Consider the following 24646-nt stretch of genomic DNA (forward strand, 5'->3'; position numbering starts at 1 on the left):
TGCAGAGGCCATGGAGGGGTGCTGCTTGCTGGTTAGCTCACCCTGGCTTGCTCAGCCTGCTTTCTTATCAAACCAAGAACCACCAGCCCAGGGATGGCTCCGCCCACAATGGACAGGACCCTCCCCCATCAATCACTAATTAAGAAAATGTCCTCTGTCTTGCCTATAGTCCATCTTATGGAGGCATTTTCTCAGTTGAGGCTCCCTCTTCTCTGATGACTCTAACTTGTATCAAGTTGGCATAAAAATAGACAGGACAGGATCTGGAATGCCCGGAGGAACCAGGAAAACTCATCTACTTCCCTAACTTGAGCTTCCAGGCGGCTAGTTAAAAAAATCTTGCAGCCCTCCGCACCCAGCACAGGGTGCGTCTTCTCTCAGCGGTACCAGCTGTGTTTGTCTCTTATTTGGGACTTCAGCAGAGAAGTTCTTAGCAAATCAAACCTATAGTCTCTGGCCAGGACAGAGAAACCAAGGATTCAAAAGTACTGGGAAGAAATAAGAGCAGAGGAGAGCGGACCTCACAGTTGGAAAAAGTGCACACCATGAGTAAGTCCCAGCTTTTTCTCTTCTCTGAGTTCAGGCCAGCTGTGGTTTGCATCCTATACAGAGGTCAACACGCAGAAAGCTACAGCCACACTAGTCCAGGGATCAGAGGACAAAGGTTGGGTGACAATTGTATCTGGAATATATGGGAGTGGGGTGGAATCTCAGAAAAGAGAGGTGTAGACTAGGAGCCTCAGTAGTGCAGGGGAGGCCTGCCCAAATCCCCGTGATCTCTGGGTTCTATTCCCGAATGGAAGACTCAACCCAGATACATAGTTAAGGGGAAAAGAACTCACAAGAGATTTCAGCAATACCCACTGTGCACACAAAGAAGATAAGTCTCTGCCGAAGTGAGACAACACTACTCAGGGGAAACATGATTTATCTATAATATATCATTGTAATGCCTAACAAGATCTTAAATTATTAGCTGTGTGTGGTGACACGCACCTTAACAGGTTCCCTTGGGAGGCAGAGGCAGGTGGATGTCTGTGAGTTCCAGCCTAGCCCATGAGCTTCTGGATTCTTCTCCCATCTACCTCCTACAGCAGGGAAGGCTTGTTGGCATTGTAGGTGTGTGTCAATGATTCCCTCGTTTTGTTTTTACATGGACCCCAGGGATACAAATGTGGATCACCAAGCTTGAAAAACAAGTGTTTTTACCTGCTGCCCTAGTGTGTTGAAGGTTGGTTGCCATGTGGAATCTGGAATTAAACAATATTCTCCTATATTTGATTGTCAAGTCTATTAAGACCTATTGTTCTATATTGCATTTGGAGTGGATATTTACGTGTGCTATTGTCAGGTCCAAAGGAAATTCCATTTGCCCAAATTCTAAAAGGCAGAAGATACAAAAGTCTATGATACCTATTAGCATATCAAAGTGCATGCTGGGTATCACAAGTACATTTCAAAGCCCTTGCTAGCTAGCACAGTACTTTTCTCACCTCCCCCATACCCTAAGCTCCCTTCAGCTCCTGGGGTTCCCTTTCCCAGATACTCAGTCTCCCTATAACCTTGCAATTTCAGATATGCTTTCTCTTGCCTCCCTCTTCCATTCCTGTGTCTCCCTCCTTCCCTTCCCCCTAGTCTCTGGCACTCTCCCTCTCTCTATTGCCCCAAAGCCCCGGCTCCTCCTCCTCTTGTGGCCAGGTCAACTCTGCTGGCCATGTTCAATCTACTACTTTCTCTTTCTGTTCTGGACTCTTCAAGATACCTCTGGATGTTCTCTATTTGTCTGCCTCTGCCTCTGCCTCTCTGCCTCTGCCTCTGCCTCTGCCTCTGCCTCTGCCTCTCTGCCTCTGCCTCTGCCTCTGCCTCTGCCTCTGCCTCTGCCTCTGCCTCTGCCTCTGCCTCTGCCTCTGCCTCTGCCTCTGCCTCTGCCTCTCTCTCTCTCTCTCTCTCTCTCTCTCTCTCTCTCTCTCATCAACAGTGGACACCTTCCCTTTAACCATACCATGGAATGGTCACATCATCAGTTTATACAGTTGTCTCATGTGCTTTCATTTGACACAGGGTTTCAGCCACTGTGTAGCTGAGGATGACCTCGAACTCCTCATCATCCTGCCTCTACCTCCCAAGTGCCCGGAAGACAGGCATGTATCACCACAAGCCCAGGGCTTGCTTTTCCAGTGCTCTGTGAACACCTTTCTAATTGAGCTAAGATATCCCCAGTCTTTGTGCCCTTTTATAACCTTGAGATGTGGGTCCACATCACCCAGTAATGTTTTAAAAATACATAGTAGGCCACAGCAAACTTTTCCTTCCAACCCCCCCCCAAGATTTCTGAATAGCAGATGAAAAACAAGACCTATAAATGAGGTGCTTTTCTCAGTACAAAACTCTGTTCAGCTTGAGCACTTTAAAAAAAAATGACAAAAAGTCTCACCGAGTACCTCAGGCTAACCTATAACTCCCTAAGCACACCAATCTGGATGCAAACTCACAGAGATCTATCTACCTCTGTCTCTAGAGTGCTGAGATTAAAGTCATGGGCCACTACTCCTGGCAGCATGAGTGCTTTTAACAACAGGCTTGCATTGGGGTTTGATGAATGCAAATAAAAATAACAAGAACATTCTCAGATAGCAGAAAATCAGCTTGTAAGGGAATGGAGACCTGACCTCAGGGAGCTGGCCCCTCCCCTGCAGGAGGATGATGGAATCTCCCGGGCTTCATCCTGACCTTGATGCAGCTCTGCCAGGCTCAACAGAAGTGCACCATGATTTTTCTTGTTGCGATGTTTGTGGACAAATGCTTTATTCAGAGAGACAGTTATGGGCCTGACACAGGAGTAACAAAAGAACAGTACTTCAAAGCCTTGAAGCACATTGTATCTGCTACTGTGGGGGGCTGATTTCTGGATGGTCACAAACCTCAGAGAGAAATTGACCAAGCTGTCATCTGCTGCTCTATTACGGACCTTCTAAATGCAGTGGCTTAGCTACTGGAGATGGATTCTCATGTAGCCCAGGCTGAATTTAAACTCATTGTGTAGCTCAGGCTGGTCTACTAAGGTTGCTGAGTGCTGGGATGGCAGGTGTACCATGCCTGGTAAGCGGGATCTAATCTGAGAGAAAGGCCAGCATCTCATGCCTATCATGATGAAGACATGAGCAAGCCTAAGCAGATGTCCCAGGGAAAAGAAAGGCCATAAACAGGGAAGTAGGGTATTATGAGGAGACTTTGCCTAGTTTCTCACTGGATCCAAAAGCTTATTAATGTGATACTGACAAAATGCTTCTTATGGTTACTGTTGAGATAGGGCATGGGGTAAACCCCTGGTATTTTAGGCTATTGGCCCTGTCATTGCCTGAGGCATTGTTATAGATCCAGGGCTAGTCAGGGCACAGGGGGCAGGACAGCAGAGCTGGTTGCAGGGAACTGGAGGAGTTCTCTGTTATGTGGTCTGTGTTGGCATACAGCTTAGCAGGCTGAGGCAGACGGAACTGGAGTTCTGGGCCAGCCTGAGCTATGTCATAAAACTTTACCCATACAAACAAAAGAATTTCTCATATGAACTACGACTCTCCCAAAAGCATGGAACAAAATCCTCTGCCTTATTGAAGGAATATGAAGTAATTAAGGCTGGGAGGATCATATGGGTGGAGCCTGACTGTGACAGTGTTTATTATTAAACTTGGGGGTCATAACCAGTGCCCCAAGTCAGGTCTAGTCACCTGTCCTCAACAAGCCAATTAAAGAAGCCAAGTAAGACCAGAAAGCAGGAAAAGGAGGTCCATTCAACATAGCCACACTGGGAAGAGAAACCAAGAGATCCAGGGAAGCCGCTAAAAAAAAAAAAAAAAAAAAAAAAAATCGAGAGGAATGTGCACATCTAAGCAGTTCCAGGAGAGGTGTGGTCCTGCCCTCAGCATCTAGGTTTCAGACACATCACGGAAAGTAGTCTAACAAATTGTAGGACTGGGTGAAATATCTTTCCAGGAATCAAGTGTCTGTCTGGGGCACCTTTTCCTTCTCCCAGCATAAGATCCTTAGGGAGAAATGCCCATGTCTTTGGGGCTCATTGTTTCAATGAGCTCAAGGTCAGATTGAGAGACACAAATGCCTGCTTAGAACATCCTCATTTCTGCCAGGCCAGCTACAACCAGACTACAGCCTTCTAAGCAGAGGAAGAAACACCAGGGACAGGTACGTACAGTGGAGAAGTCATGTGGGGACAAAATGAGAAGGTGACCATCTGCCAGCCTGGAAGATAAGCTGCAGAAGAAACTGACCCAGTCAGCACTTTGACCTTGTGTTACCACCTCCACGTCTATGAGGAAATAAAATCTGTTGTTTAAGCCACCTGATTTGTAGCAGCCAGAGCTGACGGGACACCCTGTCCTGTCCCCCTTTACACCACAGGAGGACAGAAGAGTCAGAGGACATTATACAATTCTACCCACTGGACAAGTGCTTAAGGGACACAAAGCAATGAGTTCCAGGGCTACAGCGGGACAGAAACAAAACCATAGACTTCTGGTTCTCTAGCAACAGAGAAGGGATTCTGTATCTTTTAGGAGAAGCAGGAGGGTGCACTCTCAGACTCATAGTGTGAGAGAAATAAAGAGCAGCAGGATTGGTTTCTAGCCAGAGCTTTGTGGGCAATTCCCATCCTTATTTGTTGGGGTAAGAAGGGGAGATGACCATATTGTTATCAACGGATCCAGGTGCTCCTTGCCTTTCAGCAAATCCCACCTCAATAGACATATCAGAAGCTGAAAATATCCTCCATCAAAACATGCTTAATACCTCCCAGATGCTAAATATGCCAGTTTAGCGATGTGGGATTCTGTCCAGTCTCCCCTGGGTTGTCGTGATCCTGAGCTGGAGATGCTGCTGTCAGCGTTTGAAAGGATGCAAATTCACAATCTCCTTTTCATTGTGTGTGTGTGTGTGTGTGTGAATGTCCACGTGTGCACACATGCATGTGGAGGTCCGAGGACCTCAGGTGTCGCACCCTGAAGTGGTGTACCACTTCACCTGGCTGTTCATTTGTGCCCTTTGAGATGTTCTTTGTAATAAGCCTGTCATGGACGGAAAAGGCTTACCTCAATCCTGTGAGCCACTCTGAGAAAAGAGTGACTCTGAGGAAAGGGTGGTGGGAGCTAGTGCAGAGCTGATTGGTCAGAAATATGGGAGACCTAGGGTTTCCAGTAGAGGCCAATCTGGGCAGTGTTGGGTGACCTCAATTAAAAAGACAATTGGCCAAATAAACTGGGGAAAACCAAAACCTTCTCAGTGCAATGCAGTCTTGTAATTTTATGTTGTCTCTGCATCTCTTTTGAACGTGAATTTAACTCTCTTACAGCTGTGGTGAGGCAGAGTCACCCTGATGCAGTTGGTTCTCACTCAGTTCTGTGCCTCCCTCCCTGGTTCTTAATTTGGTCCATGCAAATGCCTGTTTTTCCTTCAATGGGAAAGCCCAAGGCACTGTCTTCACTGATCTTCACACCATACGTTGACTGTCAGGTATGCAGGGATGACCTGACCAGAGCCAGACTCCAGGGGCTTGCTCTCCCCCCACCCCCTCAGTTAGAAGCCACCATGTTGGCTGGCTCTCATCCTTAATCAATCTCTCTCCGAACCTCCTCCTTTCCCCTTCCTCCCTCCCTCCTTCCCTCTCTCCCTCTCTTTCTCTCCCACTTCCACTGGTTGACCTCCCTTTCATCCCCACACCTACTATCTGCCTAGAGACTTCAAAACCAAGTTGGAGAAACAGTAACAGTAACAATCTCAACACTTAGCAAAAGGAACATTTCTATCAGAAAAAAAAAGACAGCCTAACTTTCAAGAGCGACCTCTCCAGCGGCCAGGCAGACCCCGAGGGGCATGAGTTTCAATTCAACCTTTAAACTCCAAACTCCTGGAACGGTGGCACATTTTGAAGACACCATTCCTAAATAGGCTTTTTCTGGGTAGAGAGCTAATAAAAGCCAGGTAGCTGGGAATCCTCAAAGCAAGGCACCCTAACAAACATCTTCACAGGACTGACCTGAGGTTTCTGGAGAAGCCCTGGGCTTAGAACCGCACCTGCACTTGAGCTTTGGGTGAGCCTTCCTTAGGGTTGGGACACTGGCCTCCAGGACTTCCCCATACGCGGGTCAGAGGGCCCATTTCCCTATTTTCCGCTCTCTCTCTCTTTTGTTTGCTAGGCTGTGAAGATCAGGCACATCTAATGATAAGCAGACAGCCCACGCTGAGCTGCCTCCCTGTTCAATGGAACCCAAGGGAATGCAGCAATTTTTCTCACTGTTGCTGCTCACTTAACACAATGACCTTGTGATGGGAGTCATTATTAGCAGAGCCTGGGGTCCAGCCACCTGTCTTCAATAGACCAATTAGAGACTAGTACACTGTGCCCACATTGGTAAGAGGAACTAAGGGGTCCTATGATGTCCTTGTGCCCCAGTCTGTCTTCAAGGTCCTGATATAAGGTTGAGGTTTAAAGAGAGGGCTAGGTAGTCCAGTCAAGGCAAGGTCCCAGGAATCCCTGACCCATCTTTATCTGTATCTCTTCTACAAGCTGGTCTGACAAGTTGTCAGAATTGTGTGAGACTTCTGCCTAAAGATAAGTTCCTCCTCTGAATTCGGGGAGGAGGAAAGTCACCCCCCCCCCCCTCGGCTGTTAAAGTTCTTGTGTACTTTAACAATCTGATATCCAGGGGAGGGGAACAAGTGTCTGTCTTTAGAGTATCTTCTTTCCTGCCGGGATGGTCAGTCACAAGCCTCTATGGACCAAGTAAGTGTAGGGAAGCAAAACCCTCTGGTCCCCTTAATTTAAGAGTTTCCACAGCTTTAAAGATGCCTCTTTCTCTCTGAGCTGGCAAAAGATTCATGCTACACTGGAGGCTTCGGCAAAGAAGGCCTGGGCGGGGCCAGACTGTGAGGGGCGGGGCCAGAGCGACAGACGCCTGTCGTGTGCGTGCGCGTCGCCAAGCGTGGGCGGAACCTGGCCGCGGGCGCCCGCTGTAAACACACAACATGGCTGCGGCGGCTCCGGGCGCTCTGGGCGCCTTGAGAGCGGGTCGCGTCCGCCTGGTGGCCGCGTGCTGCGCGCGGCTCGGCCCTGCGGCATGGGCTAGGGATGCTGCCCCGAGGAGGGGCTACAGCTCTGAGGTGAAGACCGAGGATGAGCTGCGCGTGCGGCACCTGGAGGAGGAGAACCGAGGTGAGCTGCGGGCAGCGCGGGAGAGGCCGCGGAGGTCGGCCCGGCTGTCACTGCGGCCCGGGGGTACGGTGGCCCTCCGGGTTCAGCCTGCACGGTGATGCTGCTCGCGCCTGGGGTCTCTCCAGCCAAGGTCAATGGGGAGCGTGTAGTATATACAGGGCCAGGGTTGCTTCTTGCTGTGTAATAGCTCCCTGCTACCTCAGGCGTCAGTACGAGAGTTGTAGGAGCTGCAGCGGGGATGCCTTTTTATTATCCGAGAGAATCTTACATTAGAAGAATCCTTTTGCACATTTTATCCCGGAGAGTTAGTTTTGGGGGACTGTTGCACTTCACTTAAAGAATTTTGAACGCTTTTTTATTTTATTTTATTTTATTTTTTGCCTTGCCGAGTTCCGTGGGGGTAAATAATGAGGCTATTCATTTTGCCCTTGGGCTTATTATTGTGGGAGGAGACAGATATATTAGTGCACGACAGAGGGTGGAAGGGTATGAAAAGGTAAGATGCAGAGGAATCTTGAGTTTCCTTTAGTTGCAGTGTCAGCTCTAATTATAGTGGAGAATAAGGTATTGCCCAAGAAAGAAGAGAGGACCACTCAATACATTTTGACATCCATTTATAGGGTGCTGTAATCTGTTAAGGAAAAGTGGAAAATAAGTCCGGATGGCTGTCTTTTTAGAAGCTCTGCTGTGTATTGAGGGTCAGATGATGCTTGCTTCAAGGCTTGTTGAGAACCCCAGAATGCCTGCAGGGTTTATCTCTCATTGTATAACCTAGGCTGCCCTGGAAGTTAAGATTCCCAGACTTAGGAGTGTTGGGATCACAGGGTTGAGCCATAGTGCCTACCCCAAGGCATTCTGTAGGGTATGGAGACTGACAGTTCTGATGCAAAGTTCCCTGTGCTCCACCCATCGAGTATATCAAGCAGAATTATAGCCACTTGATGAGGAGGTTGTGGAGGTAAAATGAGGTTACTGTATATTGACGGTTGAGCAGCCCATGCAGTGTACTTAGAAGTATGCAGAGTAGTTTTGTTTCTTGTTCATTCAAGTCTTCTGAGGCAGCGGAATGGTCAAAATGATGGAGATATTTATTTTGGAAATTGCAGAAGACAAGTCTGGCGTGACAGAGTTGCAGGACGCTCAGCTGGGACCTTAGACAGGCATGGAATCGTTAAAACCTTGAATGCCAGTCTTTTGGGTAAGCTTAGTTTTGCTGGCATTTCAGTGATGTTATATGCTCCAGGGGTGTGTTACTTATGAAGGGGTTGGGAGCACAGCTAGCTGTATGTATGTGCTTGTGTGTGTGTTCGAGTGTGTTCATGCATGCACAGGCACGCATATGCAAATTCACACAGAACCTCCTGGAAGTCTTTAAGTTGGGATGCAATTGGACTGTAGGGGAAGATACAGCCCTTGGAAGATTATTTGATATTTTGATAAACTGAAATGTTTATCTTGAATGCAGATAGCAGTAATTAGGACAGCCTGGCCTAAAGACTGACCAAGCCTTCTTTGAGGATTGGCAGAAATGATGGTGCAGGCTTTGCTTTATTTTTATCACTGAGCCAACTGTGAGTAGTGCAGAGGAAGATGTGAGGGCCAGGGTACTGCAGATGGAATGTCTGAAAGGTTAGTGATATGGGGACACTGAGACAGATTGTTAGTGGTTTGCCCTGGACAGACGGACAGACAGCAAACAGCATGGCGGGGACTCAGGAGAGTTCAGGCCCTGACACCAGAGACACACAGCATTGAGAGGGGTCTGAAGGATTCAGGCCTTATTGAAGCAGGAGCTGTAGTCTCTTACAGATCTTTGAGGAAGGATGGGTGTAGTTTTTCAGCAGGAGTGTGTGTGTGTGTGTGTGTGTGTGTGTGTGTGTGTCCATCAGTATCTCCTTTGATGTAAAATCACCTCTGGTGAGAAATCCCAGTGTTCTCATGGGGTGCCTGGTGGTCTGTGAGAGGGAAGGGGCTGCTGCGGGTGTTGTGGCCCAAGTGGATCCAGTGGATTCTAACGTCACCTTCTCAGTAGTCTCCTGGTGCTTTTTGACAGAGTGATGAGTCCAAAATGTGATGCTCGCAGCCTTTCAGGACTATGAGAACCCTCTGGGGGCCAAGAAGCACCAGGCTTCATTTGTGAGGTTTAGGCTGGCGACTAAGGTAGGCACGCAGAACACTTGAGGCTTGTAGCTGTTGTCATGGCTGTTTGTGGTCTGCAGTGGGGATCCTCGCAGAGAGCCACGTTTCCCCAGCACTTACTTACGCTCTTGTTCATCCCACTCAGTTATAGAGTAGCCTAGAGGTCCCTGCTCGGCTTGAAGAGGCCTCTCTTCATCTTTCTCCCTGGTCTCCTGTCTGCAGTCACCCCTTTCCCACGTTCTCTTCACATTGGTGAGCTGGGGAGTCCTTTGCTTGCAGGTCCTCTCCACCCCTGGGCCACAGCAGACACACCCTGCAGCGGCACCTAAGCTTGGTCTTCTGCAGTCCTTTCTGCTTAGGTTTCTGCATATGCTTCCCGGAATGGCTTCTCAATGCCCCAAGGAACTTTTAAAGATGTCTTTGTGAAATTGTTGGGGCAGTTTCTATCCCCAAGGAACTTTTAAAGATGTCTTTGTGAAATTGTTGGGGCAGTTTCTATCAGACAGAACAGACAAGCAAGTGACCAGAGCAGTCATTCTTAAAGCACGGTCTTCATCCTTCATTTCTAGATGCCAAGACATGGCGAGAGAGTTCACTGAAACCGTCCCATGGCCTTATGCCAGTTTCATCCAAACTAGGCTGGTAGACATGGCAGACGTCTGCTAGCACATCTTTATGTTCTAAAAGAGATATTTCCATGTATTTTATGAATATGTGAATTATCTAATGATACAGTTATAGTGTCTGGATTCAAGCTGCCTGATGTGGGTGCTGGGATCTGAACTCAGGTCCTGAAAACAGTAAGTGCTCTTGACCACCAAACCATCAGTCCAGCTTCAATTTGGAACATTAAAAAAAAAAAAATCAAACTCAAAATGAACCCTCTAGTCTTCGACAGGACATATCATTTACCCCTTTCAATTTCCCCCCAAAACATTTTGTCTCCTTAAGTTTGTGCACACTGACTGGTGTTTCTGCTGCTTCTCTTGTCTTGAAGGGAATTGTTTTGTTAATTTCATTTCCCAACTACTCCTAGCCGATAAGTAGGAATCCCCTGGAGTTTTGTTCATAGGCATTTGTTATTGTGTGCTTCCATAGCCTCTCTGATTTGTTCTGATACTTTGTATATCTCCCATATATGGCATGCCATTTGCTCATAGTGTGGCCTTGCTTCTTTCTGAATGTCTTCATTCCTTTTTTTCTTGCTAAGTTACAAGGTTGGAGTCTCACCCAGCTGCTCTTGATCTGTGGAAGAAAGCTTTGCCAGACTTTGCTCACCCAGTCTGATGCTAGTGGTGCCTAGGTTTGTTTTACCCATTATCAATTGAGTGAGGAGTTTGTAGGGTGAATTTTTACCTCAGTTTTACCTTGTTGAATTTTTTTCTGGGAGGATCTTGGCTTTCCTTACTTTTAGCTTGTTAGTGTGATGAATCATTTTAAATACTTTTTAGTAATGGCCCACACCTCTATCTCTGGAAGTAAATCCCAACTGGTTGTGATAAATAGTTCTTTTTATGTATCGTTGGATTTGATATGTATCTATATTTATGAGAAATATTGGTTTTTAGTTTTGTGTTCCTGTAATCTTTGTCCAGTTTAATACTAACCTTGTAGACTGAGGTAGGACATGGTCCTTCTGTTTCTGTTTTTCATAGAGGCTTGAAAATTGCTCAGGTTTCTTTGCTAGAGCCTTTTCAAATTACTCATCTTTAAAAAAACACCATTTCGGGGGCTGGGAGATGGCTCAGGGGGTGAAGTACTTGCCATGCACATGTAAGGTCTGGGGTCTGGACCTTCGGAACCTATCCAAATGCCTGCTGGGATTAGTGGCTGGCAGTTTTGTCATCTCACTGTGTTAGAGGCAGAGAGGGAATCTTAGAGCTGGGCTAGCCAAAGCTGTCTGGCTCTTGGTTTAGATGAGAGACTGCCTCAAATAAAGGACACCTAATGTCAGCCTTGGTCCCACAGACAGACAAACAGATACACATATGTTGGTGTGTTTGTTTTATTATTTTATTGTGTTCTTATACACCTAAATCTCCCTTCCTTCCAACCTTTATCCCACTGTAATCCCATCCAACCCCCAACACTAGGCAGAGAAAGCTTAGAGGGGAAAGGGGGCATAGGCTTCTTTCAGCCAACAAAATCCACTGGATGACTTCTTGCTGATTAAAGGCCTTGGGTTCCTTGGGGCAAGTCCAATCTTTGTTGTCAGGCTATCCAGCAGTCAGGGAACAGCAAATGCAGTGGCAGCAGCACTCGCCTTCTCTGGAGCACTGGCGCTCCTCTTGGAACTCTGGTATTATTCCCTCTCTAAAGTCCTCAGAGTTAGACTGTCTGCAGCTGGCAAAAATCATGGCCCTCTTAGAGCACAAGACAAGCATACTTAGTGGCTGTGGACAAACTGAAACAGCGCATAACCCACTTCTGGGATTAAAACAAAACTATGTAACATAGCTGGGTTTTTAAAGAAACCAAAACTCGGCAAGCAACACACACACACACACAACACACACACCCTCACACCCTCACACCCTCTTTGTTTCGTCAAACTTTCTGTGCTGATTTTTGGTTTCCAGTGTCTTTGATTCTGCTGCTTTGTGCCTCTCTGTCCTTGTTCCTCTAACACAGCTTTGCCGAATCATCCACATTGGCCTAGGATTGGGGTCTTGCTTTAGCCTCCAGAGTGCCTGGGTTACAGGTGTGCACTACTGCGTGTATTAGGGTGTTTTCGCGCCAGTGTGTCTGTCCTACTGATGTTCCCTTGAGCTTGAGGTAAGCTTTGCTGTGACTGGGTGGAGCTTCCGCAGTGAGCGAGCTGCTGCTGGGCCTGTCTGCTGGTAGGAGTGAGTTTCTTTCTGCAGTGCTGTGGAGTGTGGGTTTGTCTCTTCACATAGCTCCATTGGTTCTTCTACAAGTGCAAGCGCATTGATGATGATGATGCCTTAGAGGAGCTGGACCCTGCACTGTGGAATGCCCCTTTCTTTTGGGAGGCTGTGCCTTGCTCTGAAATCAGCTCTCTCTGAAGTTAGTATAGCTGCTCCAGCTTAGTGCCAGCAGGATTTGTCTTAAAACAAACAAGAAATGTGTCTTTGGAGCTAGGCACCATGTCTTGCTTATTACCCACCCTGATCATCGTAACTGTCTACCATCTGTACTATCATCTTGTCTATCCACCTGTCTGTCCATCCATCAAGCCATCCATCTGTCCCTCTGTTATTTGTGCTGGGCCAAAGTTCATGAACCCAGTGAAGCTGATCTCATTCAGGGCAAATGTTCCACCCTCTGAGCCATTTCTCCAACCTCGATGGTCTTTCAGGCCTCAAGTTACTTCTGAGATGGTTGGTTATTATGTATCGTTTTTGTGCATTCTGTTGTCTTGTTCACGGTTTCTTCACCCTCAACCCTTGGTCTTTTGTATTTAGGTGTAAGTGTGTGTCATTTTGGCCTCAAGTAAAACACAAACAAATTAAATCAAAGGATACATAAAACAACTACTTACCACAACCATATGGGAGTTACTCTGGGAATGCAGGTGTGGGTCATTATTGAAACCCACTTAAAGTAATTCATTATACCGGCAGACTAAGCAAAAAACCACAGTTATCCCAACACATACAGAAAAACCATTTGACAAAATTCACCATGGGAAAAACTCACTCTAGAAACTGAAGGAAGTGTCCGCCACCTATGAAGGGCAAAACCTGGACACCAGCAGCATCAGACTGAGTGAGTGGGGGCGTAGAAAGCCACATTTCAGGGGCCACCAGAGCAGTGGCAACACGAGGTTGCATTATTGTGTGTCCTGTTTGTACATTCTGTCCAGGGCTCCTTCAGCTCCACCCCATCAGTGGGCCCTATTTAGGTATAAGTGTCTGTCCTTTGCTTTTCCCATGAGCTTTTCCCATGAGGTGGCACCCAGCTATCCTGGCACATTTAGTTATGTCTGCCCCACCTACTTAAGGCTGCTGCATTCTGGAGGAAATCCCCAGGACCTGTGTTTTGCTGTCCCTTTGAAGGTTGCACTTTGATACTGCTTTGATGACCAAAATGGTTTTTGTCTGTGTGAGGGCATCCGACCCAGTGCCTCACACGCCCAGACCCTAACTGCTGTTTCACTGTGAAGGCTTGGCTCCTTCCTCCTCAGCCCTTGTTCGGTTTTTGGTTTTCTTGGTTCTTGCTGCGTTGTTACTTTTCAGGTGGGTTTGGCAGCGCTGTGTTCAGAATCCGGGTGTGCCGAGTGGATTGAGGGAGCTGTGTATGAGCCTTTGGCTTACTGTGTAAGGACGTGTTTAGTTTGTTCTGGTCTATTTTTCTGGTTTTTAGAATTGTAAGAAGTGTCTGCCAGTATGAGTTGCCCAAATCTTGCTAAGAGTCTGTCATTTGGGTATTCTTCCAGCCTCTCCTTTTTAGCTGTTGCTGAAATGTGATATCTTCCCCTAAGTAGCTTTTAGGAGTGTCTCCTTTCTGCTCCCTTCCTATTGGGCTATTTTTTATGGTATGTTTATTCTGTCTTTTTGGCTGGGTGGTGATGGCACATGTCTTTAATCCCAGCACTTGGGAGGCAGAGGCAGGTGGATTTCTGAGCCAGCCTGTTCTACAGAGTGAGTTCTAGGACAGCCAGGGTTACACAGAGAAACCCTGTCACCAAACCAAACCAAACCAAACAAACAATGTTTTATATGGTAGTGGCGCTTTTTGTGTTTGTTTTTTGACTTTGTTTCTCCTTAAAAGAATTGCTAAGTTCTAAGATGCCTGTTAGAAATGTAGATACAGGGCTGGAGAGATGGCTCAGAGGTTAAGAGCCTTTATTGCTCCTGTGAGGACCCAGGTTCTATCCCCAGCACCCACATGGCGGCTCACAACCTCCAGTTCCAGGGGATCTGATAGCTTTTTTGTGACATCCCAGACAACAGGCACCCATGTGCACAAATACATGTGCAGGCAAAACACCCACACATCTAAAGTAGATCTAAACAAATGCCAGTTGCCGGGCACATCTCAGCGTGTTGTTGGATGTGCATGGAGCTACTGTGCTACACGCGGATCTCGACCACCTCGGAGCATCTTCCAGGCTGTTGATTTTATTGGGATTGTCAGGTTCTGTCAGTATTTTCCAGTGGTTGGCTTATTAACTTAATTTTTAAAAAATTAATAGTGAAGTTATCGAAGTTGGAAAAATTTTAAGTAAAAATACACATCTTGATGGTGAGATGAAAAAGCCTTATAGAAGGTGCCAAGTTTCCAGACACTTTGACCAAAATTAAGACTCTAAAGCTGTTCTGAGTTCTCGCTGTGACTCACGGCATTTCTGGGTGTGCTTCCTGTATTATTATTGTTATTTTCAGACAAAATGGAACACCAAGCCCTCTGTTTAATATCAAAAGAGGTCCATAACTGTGTATAAAATGTCAATGTAGGGAGCTGGGGTGCAGCTCAGCTGGTGGGGTGCTTGCCTAGCACAAGGGAAGCCCTGGGTTCAGTCTGTATGGATGCAGTAAGCGGGGAGTGGTGATGTGCCTGAGGTAACTCCAGTTTACCCTCTGTTACACTGAGTTGGGGGCCAGCCTGGACTGCATGAAATCCAAGTTGTTTAGTGATGGAGAGCTCTGCAGTTGGCTACTTCTGTCACCATGAGCTTTGAGGTAGATGATAAACTGGGTGCCCTTACTGATGGCGTAGCTTGCTAATGGCATTGCTTACTGATGGCATAGTGGAGCTTCCTGTTGTCTTCTCCCATGAGTTAATCCTTTGTAGAGTCTCACCCACAGGTGGGCGTGGCTGATCTCTTAGGAGAGCCTCAGTCCAGCTGACAGTGAAGATAAAACACCACACGTAGCCTACACTGAGCTCCCGGACTGTCGAATCTCATACGTGTACAAATGAGGCCTCTCAGCTGGCCAGTTGTAGTTAGGTGTTCCTATCTCAGCATTGGGTCTCCTGGAGAGTCTTGCTGTGGGGTTGTGCTGAGATCTACCACAATTCTTTGTTCTCTTGTCAGGTCTTAGTTCTCTGATAGACTTAAAGATGGTTTATTTTCCTGTAAAAGTTCAGGCTTTTCTATGCCAACCCTTGCTTTGAATAATGACACAAAGACGTGTACATTTATTAATAAGCTTCAGGCACTAAAGCTGGGTGGATTCTGAGCTATTCTAACCTGACTATGGTGGCCTGGCCTGCTGTCCAGCAGCTTCCCAGCTGGCCCTGTAACTGTCATCTTAGTCCTGCTTGGGCACTTCCTTCTCCATTTGCATTCCAATGGCAACTCTCTGGGTCCCAGTTAAGACCCTTTCTTCCCCCCCCCCCTCTTTTTCCTCTCCTGCCCAGCTATAGGCTGTTCAGCTCTTTATTTGACCAATCAGGTGATGGAGAACAATGTTTTACAAAATACTGAGTCTGGAGATGCTTCTTAGTAATGATAACAGGACAGTCATCATTACTAAGAAATGATAACTGCAGAAATCAGCATCTGAATACACAGTCCGCTAACATGCCCCCCCACCTTTCCCACTTGCTTTAGTATTTGCATTTGAAGACTGGGTGATGATTTTTAGTGTTGGACCACAAAGCAGAGTTTCTGTTCTGTGGTTTGATGTTGTTACCGGTGGAGTTATTTTCTAAATTTATTTTTGGATGATTCATTGATAATGTATCAAATGTCAATGTTGCTGAATTCATTAATTGGCTCTGTTGGGTTTTCATGGGCTCTGTGGGATTTCTTTCACAGAGGACCCTGTCCTCTGCCAGTGGGCATAATCCTACTTCTCTCTTTCCCATCTTGAAGTCACTATGCTCTTTGTCTCTCTCCTGCCAAGTTGCCTTCCTGTGGCTCTCAGCACCGCACGGGAGTAGCAGTGAGGCCTTATTTTTCGTTCATCTTTGCTTGAAGACTCTGTCTTCGTTGAGTATGATGTCAGATCCGGTTTGCCACGGTGTCCTTTGTCACATTGAGCTAAAGTCTTACTGTCTGTGTGTGTTGTAATCAAAGGGCCCTGTGTTTGTCAGGTTCTTCTCTTCAATAGTAGAGATGGTCAGAGGATTTCAGACACTTGCCAATGTTCTGTCAGTGCAGTCCATTGCCTTGATTTGTGTGGGATGCCTTTGGCTTGGGTGTAAGGTACATATAAACCCGTTTTGTCTTTGTACTTTTAGACCTTGACATTTTTTTAAACGATTCTGTCTGTCTGTCTTAGGGTTTCTATTGCTGTGAACAGACATCATGACCAAGGCAACTCTTATAAAGGCAAACATTTAATTGGGGCTGGCTTACAGTTTCAGAGGTTCAGTCCATTATTAACATGTCTGGAAGCATGGTATCCAGCAGTCAGACATGGTGCTGGAGGAGCTGAGTTTTACCTCTTGATCTGAAGTCAGCCAGAGGGAGACTGAATTCTTCACTGTACAGAACTTGAGCATAGGTCCCCAAAGCCCACCCCCACAGTGACACACACTTCCTCTAACAAGGCCACACCTCCTCCAACAAGGCCACACCCACTGATAGTGCCACTTCCCATGGGCCAAGGCTATTCAGCCCACCACACTGTCAGAGTATTTGAAAAACAATGTGAAGGTATATGTTAAGGTCTTTGTCCCACCAGAAGTTGTCTCTTACATTGCTAGTTGCTGAAGCCAGGTAGATATTGCTAGCCCCACCTTTCAGTGTGACCAGCCCTCAATCCAATCATCAGGTTTGCATCCCCACATCTTGAGTAAGTTTTGAATCTTTTTGCTTCCCTTGGTTTGTTCTAGTGCCAGCCTTCAGATGCTGCAGCCCCGGCCCAGGATCGGATAAGTATGTGCATTGTGCAGAAGCAGCTTCTGTCAGCTGCTGCTCCTAGTTCTTAGGCTAAAGACAGAACTTTGATCTTGACCTACAGGCGTTTCTGACCTGTGCCAACTTCTTTATTTGGTTGACCTCTCTTCTTCCTCGTATCATGCTCTCTGTGTGGTGCTTTGTGCTTCCTCCTGTGTGTCTTCTGCTTTGAATTCAGTCTCTGTGTTATTTACTTTTCCTTTATGTCAAAATGTATTGTATGTATTGTACAGATGTAACAATATAATATAATAATGTAATATAACAATAATATAATAATGTAATAATAATGATATAATAATTAAACAAGGAAGGAGTTATTTTTGGGCTCGTGGTTTCAGAAGGGTTCATTCCTTGGTGGTTTGAGCATTTCATTATGCATTTCAGCAGAACACCATGCTGGCAAGAACATACAGTGGAGGAAGCTGTTTCACCTCATGGAGGACCGTGAGCAGATAGAAAGAAGATAGGAAGGGACCAGGGAAGAAATAACCCCACACTCAGTGACCCTCCTCCAGCCAGGCCCACCTTCCACCTTTGCTGCTTTCCCATAATGCCATCACACTGAGACTCCATCAAGGGATGAGTTCACTCCCTTCATTAATTTCCTTCATTAATTCATAGTCAGGGATGGTCGCAGCCCACCCCTACAGGTGCTTCAGTAGTTCTAGGCAAGTCTCAATCCAGTCATGCCTCTTTCTCAATGGTTTCCACTTTTCTACCTTTTTTTCCTTCTGGCTCTTCTCAGCAGTGCCTGGGGGAGCCTTTCCTAGACCATCTTCCTTTGCCTCAGGCCATGTCAACCTGACCATAACCACCATGTTATTGGTGTGTATTTAGTGCGCAGCTGAGCCCTGTCATGTGAGCTCAGCACGTCTAGCTTGAGCTACTACCTTTTCTTCACACAGAAACTGAAGCTTGGATGTACTGCAGCCCCTTAGGTGTGGAGTCGAGAGCCACCTACTCACTAACGGCACATCCTTAACCTCTGCAGCATAACTTAACCTCTGCAGTGTAACCTCAGTGCATCCGTAACCTCTGTAGCATAACTGGGCAGATGCTGGCTACCTATCGGCTTGCTGTGGCATCAGTGAGCTAGTATACCCAGGGCTGTGGGCTCTGCTGACTGCAGTCACTGCCCTCAGTCACTGCAGTAGGCCTTCAAACAGTCACAGCCTCAGGCCCTGCTAGCTTTTCTCCACCCCAGGGACATCTGGACATATGCATCTTGCCTTGATTTAAGTCAGGAACAGATAAGGCCCACACCTAGTGCTGGAGAGGACATTTCTGATTTCTAGTGAAAGTTTGTGCTTAGGGAGAAGGTTGAGTGCAGGCTGTATAGACCCACAGAGGTATAGTTAAGGCCATTGAGTTCGGGTGTTTTGCAAATAAAGGATTTTTACATAATAAAACTTGGTTTTATTTGGGCCAAGTCCTCATTGCCTGTAGATCTGAGTAGAAGTATTGTTGGGTTAAGTGAGCAGGACAGAGGTCAGGAGGAAGCCTGGCGTAGAAGTAAGTACTAAGACTGGTTCATCAGCAAGGAGCAGTGAGCTGCCTGCAGCTGCAACAGCAACAGGAAGCAGGTCAGAGGTCTGCATGCACCGAGGCCCTCCTAAGATGAGCCAGGAGCTGGAGGAGCATATGGGAAAGTGGCCATCACTGGAAGGACGGTGGTGAATGAAGTCCTAACTGCTGGGCTCTACTGTGCCCTCCCTGGTCTTCTCAGAGATTAAAACCTGGAAAACAATGCAGAGTCCTTTGAATTGAAGGGCCTGGGATGCCGACATTCTCCTCTTAAAGTGAAGAGAGAATACTAAGCAACAGTTTAATCTGATAAGTTATTAGCTGCCATATTAAAGACATAGAAGTAATTGCTCTTGAAAAGGAAGCTATAACTGTGAAAATAAAGGACCGACTTTGCAAGAGGCCTTGGCTAGGAGGGCAGCTCAGTCAGGAGCCAGGGTCACCGTCTATACCTGCAGTCTGCCTTCTGAGCTCCACTAACCCAAACGTGTGTACTTCTTTTCCCTCCTTAATTAGGCATTGTGGTGCTTGGAATTAACAGAGCTTATGGGAAAAATTCACTCAGTAAAAGTCTTCTCAAAATGGTGAGTGGACGATTAAGCTGTTTGCTTCTAATATTAAGACATATTATTGATATGATTTTGAAAATAATTTTTTCCTTTTTTTTTCCCCTACCTACTCTGGTTTAGTTATCAAAAGCTGTGGATGCATTAAAATCGGATAAGAAAGTTCGGACCGTTATCATCAGAAGTGAAGTCCCTGGGATATTCTGTGCTGGTAGGTAAAATAATCTTTTGTTGTCATTTTAAGATTTATTTTCTTCATGTGTATGTGTGGATCTGTATGCCTTATGTGTGGGTCCCTGCAGAGGTGAGGGGAAGTGGCCCTATCCCTTGGGGATGGACCTACAGGCATTTGATGGAAGCTGAACTCAGATCCTTTCGAAGAGCCCCAGGAGAGCTTTCTTCCCAGCTTCTTTCTGTAAGGGATCTTACTCTCACAGTGTGGGCTGGTCGCTTCCTCTGCAGGGCCCCATTCTCCCTTCAGATCTTCCGTGGTCTGAACTGTTACCAACAATTCCTCCTTGTCTCCTTTTCAGTTTCATAAGAAAAGAATACTCTTAGTGTGTTAGCGTTGGGAAGACACTTGCAACATGGATTGTCTCAGAAGTTGAAAAAAAAAATGCTTGGGGCCATTAAGATAATTATTTGTGGTAAATGAACAATCCTTGTGAAACTTCAGCAGGGAGAAACCAGGTCTCAGGCCACAGTGTTCTCTGTGCATTTGATTGTTTAGAAACTCTGGAGCAGCAGTATCTACCCCGTCATAGGTTCAGGCCTGAGCTCTGTAGGTTGGTGTGTGTCAGTGCCTTAGCCCCAGCAGCCCGTGGGAGAGCGTGTGAGTCAGTCTTTTCACACTAGTGGCACGTCTCACCAGCATTAAAGAGTGTTCTCCTGCGATTTACTTGTTAGTACTTCTGAGCCACGGTGAGGAAGGACTCTGTTTCTCCTGGTAAACAACCTAGGTGATCACTACCAATAAGCGGGTAATAAAGCTAATTTTTCAGTACACTATAAATGGGGTAATTCCCCTAATCATTCAGGAGAACTGTCTCTAGTGTTTTAATCATAGTACAAGTGTTTATTTACTAAGAAGCCTCTGCCGTGCCTGGGCCAGCCGGAGATGTTTACAGTTCTTTTGGAGGCATAGTGACCGTGGCTCTTGCCCCTCGGCTTCACTCCAAACCACAGTAGAATTTTATGGGATTTAGGCACATTCAGTGCAGATGAGTTACATTTTGGCTTTGGTAAGGTCTTACTGCTTCCTTAAAATGCAGCATGCCTAAAAAGGTAACATTTTACTGGGTGTGTAATTCAAGAAGGTGGATACTGCCCTCACACGTGGGGGATGGTATTCCCAGTACAGGCTTCTGTTCTGTGTCTGCCCCCAGCAGGTTCATGGGGTGGTTTAACAAAGTTTAGCCCTGTGTTTGGCCCTCAGTACCCCAGTGGCTGGTTCTAGGATCTGTCCCCGTGATTCCCCACTTTCCCAGAATTCCAGTCTATGTGGATGCTGACCGTTGTCTTACACAGCTGCATAGTGTTTGCATTCAACTCCCTCATCCTCCCAGGTACTTTAAATGGTCTCTGGGTCACTTGCATTGCCTAATAACAATGATAACAGCTGTTGTGAACATCAGAGCTGCATGGCATTTAGGCAGTGTCTCTGTGAGTTCAGATGACACTTCTGTTTTCTTGCTCAGTCGAATCTGAGGTTGTAGGATCAATGGATGCAGGAAGCTTGCAGTGCTCAGGACACTGTAGCTCCCTGGTTTCTAGGAACTCCCAAAATGTTAGAAGTCTTTGTGACTTTCAGGACCAGCTTCAGACAGTCCAGAGTGAAGGGCTATCAGGGACTGGCTCTGAGGCCTGTGGGGGTTTGGGGGAGGGAAGATGCTGCAGTGCAGCTGTTGGGAGGTAGGGATGGGGGGATGGTCACTATGCCTCCAAAAGAAGGAATTTTATAATAATATAAATAAATTCATAAATGTATTTGAGGTAGCCCAAAAGCTCTGCTAGTGTTTGTGTGAAATAATATTCTATGTCATAAAAGAAACTCAATTAAGAGGATATGTAAGCTAATCATAGCCTGTAATGTAAAGTCTTAATTTCAGTCAGGCTGTGTTTGTTAGTTATTCAGCCTGCACCTCACACTGGGGAAGCCTTAGCTTTGTGTTCTGAAGAACTGGAGGCAGCGAAGCCTTGTTCTGCATCTGTCTGCATAGCCTTGGGGAGCTCTCCATGCCCCAGAGGCACTTGTCCTCCCTTCCTGTTCCCCAAAGTTTGTCTTTGTACATCTGTGTCTACTGATTTCTGAAAACTCGGAAGCATCTGGAGTGGGCTTGCCTTAGGTTTCTGGATCACTGGAAGCTGTCTTTGAAAATCCCGTTTCGTGGTCTCAGAACACAAATCGCAGTGGGACTGACTCAGCATGTATTTGCCCCAGCCAGACAGTGCATTTGTCCATAGCCTGTTTTCTGGGGCCGTTGGCTTGTGTAACTCTCTGAACATTCAGACCATGTTCCCGTTTACCGACAGGGTTTCTAGCTGTAGACATTTGTTTATTTTTTCCTTCCTTTTCTCCCAAAACACCATGAAAACAGGTAGTTATTACCTGCATCATGAAAAGGATTCCTGCATAGTATTAGAGCTTGGATTGTGGGGGTGGGGGGTTGGCAGGGGTTTGGGAGGGGCTTGACTTCCCATTTAAGTCTCATTGTAGAACTGAAACTATATTTTACTTATATTTTAAATCAAAATGTAAATAATACATTCTGGATCATAATATTTGAAAAAGTGTATGAAGAGAAGTCTTGCCTCACCCCACATTCCGTTCCTCTTTATCATTTTTAATTCTTCTATTGTATTACTGTATCAAAGCACACAAACCTGGAAGAGGATCGCTGTGCCAATTAGAATGTTAAGTGGGTACTCAGGGTAAAGGCTGGGCTGTGCGAGTGTCGTGGGATGCTAGCAGCAGAGAGAGGGTGCGTGGAGATGTCCCTCCTAGCATCACTCTGGCTGTGTGGACTGTTTACAAGTTAGACCTTGGGTTGGGCTTCTAATTTATCCTGAAACTTCCTGAAACGGTGATTTCCTTTTATCGTATTAAGCATATTTCTGAAGTAACTAACTGAATAGCGTGTTGGTGTAACTGAGCTCCTGGGTTATTCTAATTCTAAAACCACTGAAGGAAAAGGCTAAGACGGAGCTAGGACTTACAGAGGTTGGACCCTTGTGTTATGTAGAGGCCATGAGGCGAAGGGCTGGCACTTGATGAGGAATTCTCTTGCCACCCAGGCTGTTCTTCCTCCTGCAGATGTTTCTCAGGACCTTTCCTATGCTCAGCAGGTGCCATACCCCAGGTACTCCAGTGTTGTTCTGTCCAACCCTCAGGGTTTTTTTTGACCTTGACTTTTATTCTAAGATCTCAAAGGAGTAATGCCCTCCAATCCCCCAAGTTCTCTGCAGTCCGTGCGCTTACTGTCTTAGTGGCTCTGCAGACCAGGATGGAGCTCCTTACAGGTTAGAGCCAAGCTTCTGGACTCATGGTTCATCCCTTTGGAATATTGCAGGGGACTGTGTGTGCGATGATCCCTGCATGGCTGTGTCCCCTATGCTTTATAGGAATTGTGTATTTGATTTTCAAGTCACTTCTTTATATATGTATTTATCCTCTCAAGTCTCATATTTCCAGATGTCTAGGATCTGTTTAGCTTTAGTAATGTCACCTTTAATGAAATGATGGAAAAGTCCTTTAGGTCAGGCTGCACAGCATGTAGAAGCTGCCAGCAGCTCCTCCCTGTGGTCAGCTGTTTATCTTTTCGTGTCTGTTCTGTTCTAACACCAAGTAGTAAATCCATGGTGGTGGTTTTACCGTAATGTTCCAAACTGAAAACTTACCAAGCTTTGCTTTCGCCCATTGCAGTTTCTGGACAAATGACACCCAGTTCTTAGCAGCTGTTTCTCTGTGCGGGAGTCTAAATCGAGTGTTTCACTGAATTATACTAGTGTGGGTTTTTTCCCCAAAAAAGTAAAGGTCGTTTCACTTCTGCTTTTGAATTCTAGTAAATTGTGTTATGACTAAGATCTCCTCACTAAAACCGTCAGCACGCGTTGTTAAATGGTGTGTGATCAGATGTCATGACGGGAACAGAGTGTGGGAGCCTCTGACTAATGAAGAAATCTATTTAAAAGATTGCTTCAGAGTCTTGGGGTTTTGCTCTGATGTGTTATACAAGTCAGTTCTGTAGGAGTGAAGGGGCAGAGGGCTATTTTGCTGTTTTGTGTTGCATGCAGTGGTTTACATAAAACATTGCTAAATATTTCATTGAGGATATGAATTACTTGTAATGACATTTTCTACTTTTAAGTGTATAATTGACGTTTTAAGCCATGCTATGCAGAATGTTCATTTGCATAAATCTCTTTTTCTTATAGTCAGCCCTTAAAAGGCTACTTTGTCTCCTCAGACAAAGGTGTTTGGAACATTGCAGGATAGATTGTAGGTCTTTTGTGTCTGGCCTGTTTGATCTACCATAATGCTTTACTGTTTGGCGGTGAGTTTCTGTGATTTACATTTTGCTGTCGAGCTGCTGGTTTTCTGTTCAGCACATGATAGTTGACCGAGGTTTTCATTGTTTAGTTTTGTGAGGACCACATTTGCATCAGCACCATCCAGTCACTGTAAGGAGATAACTGAGGTGTTGAACTCTGGACAAGGAAAGGCTAATTGGGGTTCAGAGGTTTGGAGGATCCAGTTCTATGCTTGGTGGCCCCTTGGTCAGGCCTATGGTGGCTCAGTGTGTCATGAGGCTGGGATGACGTGGAGCGTCTTGGAGGGAATGTTCACACTGAAACTACGGTGGTTTCTGAGACATTCACAGACAAGTCTTTATTCTCTTGGGTGAGTTCTCAGGAGTGGAGTTGCTAGGTCTTTTACAAGTGGGCCAGCCACGCACAAGTTCTGAGTTAGATGCCAGGTCACAAACAAGACAAGAACCCCCAAACTGAGAAGCTGAGTGTGTGTGTGTGTGTGTGTATGTGTGTGTGTATGTGTGTGTGTATGTGTGTGTGTGTGTGAGAGAGAGAGAGTGTGTGTTTATGTGTGCGTGAGAGAGAGTGAGTGTGTATGAGAAAGAGTGTGTGTTTATGTGTGCATGTGTGCATGAGTGAGAGTGTGAGTATATGTGGGGGAGAGAGAGAGAGAGACAGAGAGAGAGAGAGAGAGAGACAGAGAGAGGCGGATGCCCTGGGCGTAGCTGTGCATCCTGCTGCACATGGCAGTATGGCTTTAGTCTGCATCTTTCTAATGAGTCTAAACCTCTTGTCCTGTGCCTGTTTGTCACAGTGCCTATTCAGATTTATTTTCTCCATTTATGTCCTGTC

General features: G+C 46.2%; 1 protein-coding gene across 2 annotated transcripts in view; it reads left to right on the top strand.

The window, feature by feature from the left end:
• The first annotated feature begins 6987 nt into the window (after nucleotides 1-6987).
• Auh (AU RNA binding methylglutaconyl-CoA hydratase) overlaps nucleotides 6988-24646 on the top strand; it is a 92761-nt gene continuing 75102 nt past the window's right edge. The window contains exons 1-3 of one of the 2 annotated variants that reach the window (XM_034511063.2): nucleotides 6988-7219; nucleotides 19215-19282; nucleotides 19388-19475. In XM_034511063.2, the coding sequence (XP_034366954.1) occupies nucleotides 7033-7219; nucleotides 19215-19282; nucleotides 19388-19475 (343 nt within the window). In that variant the 5' untranslated portion in view covers nucleotides 6988-7032. The remainder of the gene's footprint in view (nucleotides 7220-19214; nucleotides 19283-19387; nucleotides 19476-24646) is intronic. The other variant, XM_076939021.1, reaches the window with a different exon arrangement.

The sequence above is a fragment of the Arvicanthis niloticus genome, chromosome 8 (genome assembly GCF_011762505.2).
Source record: "Arvicanthis niloticus isolate mArvNil1 chromosome 8, mArvNil1.pat.X, whole genome shotgun sequence".
Lineage (NCBI taxonomy): Eukaryota > Metazoa > Chordata > Mammalia > Rodentia > Muridae > Arvicanthis > Arvicanthis niloticus.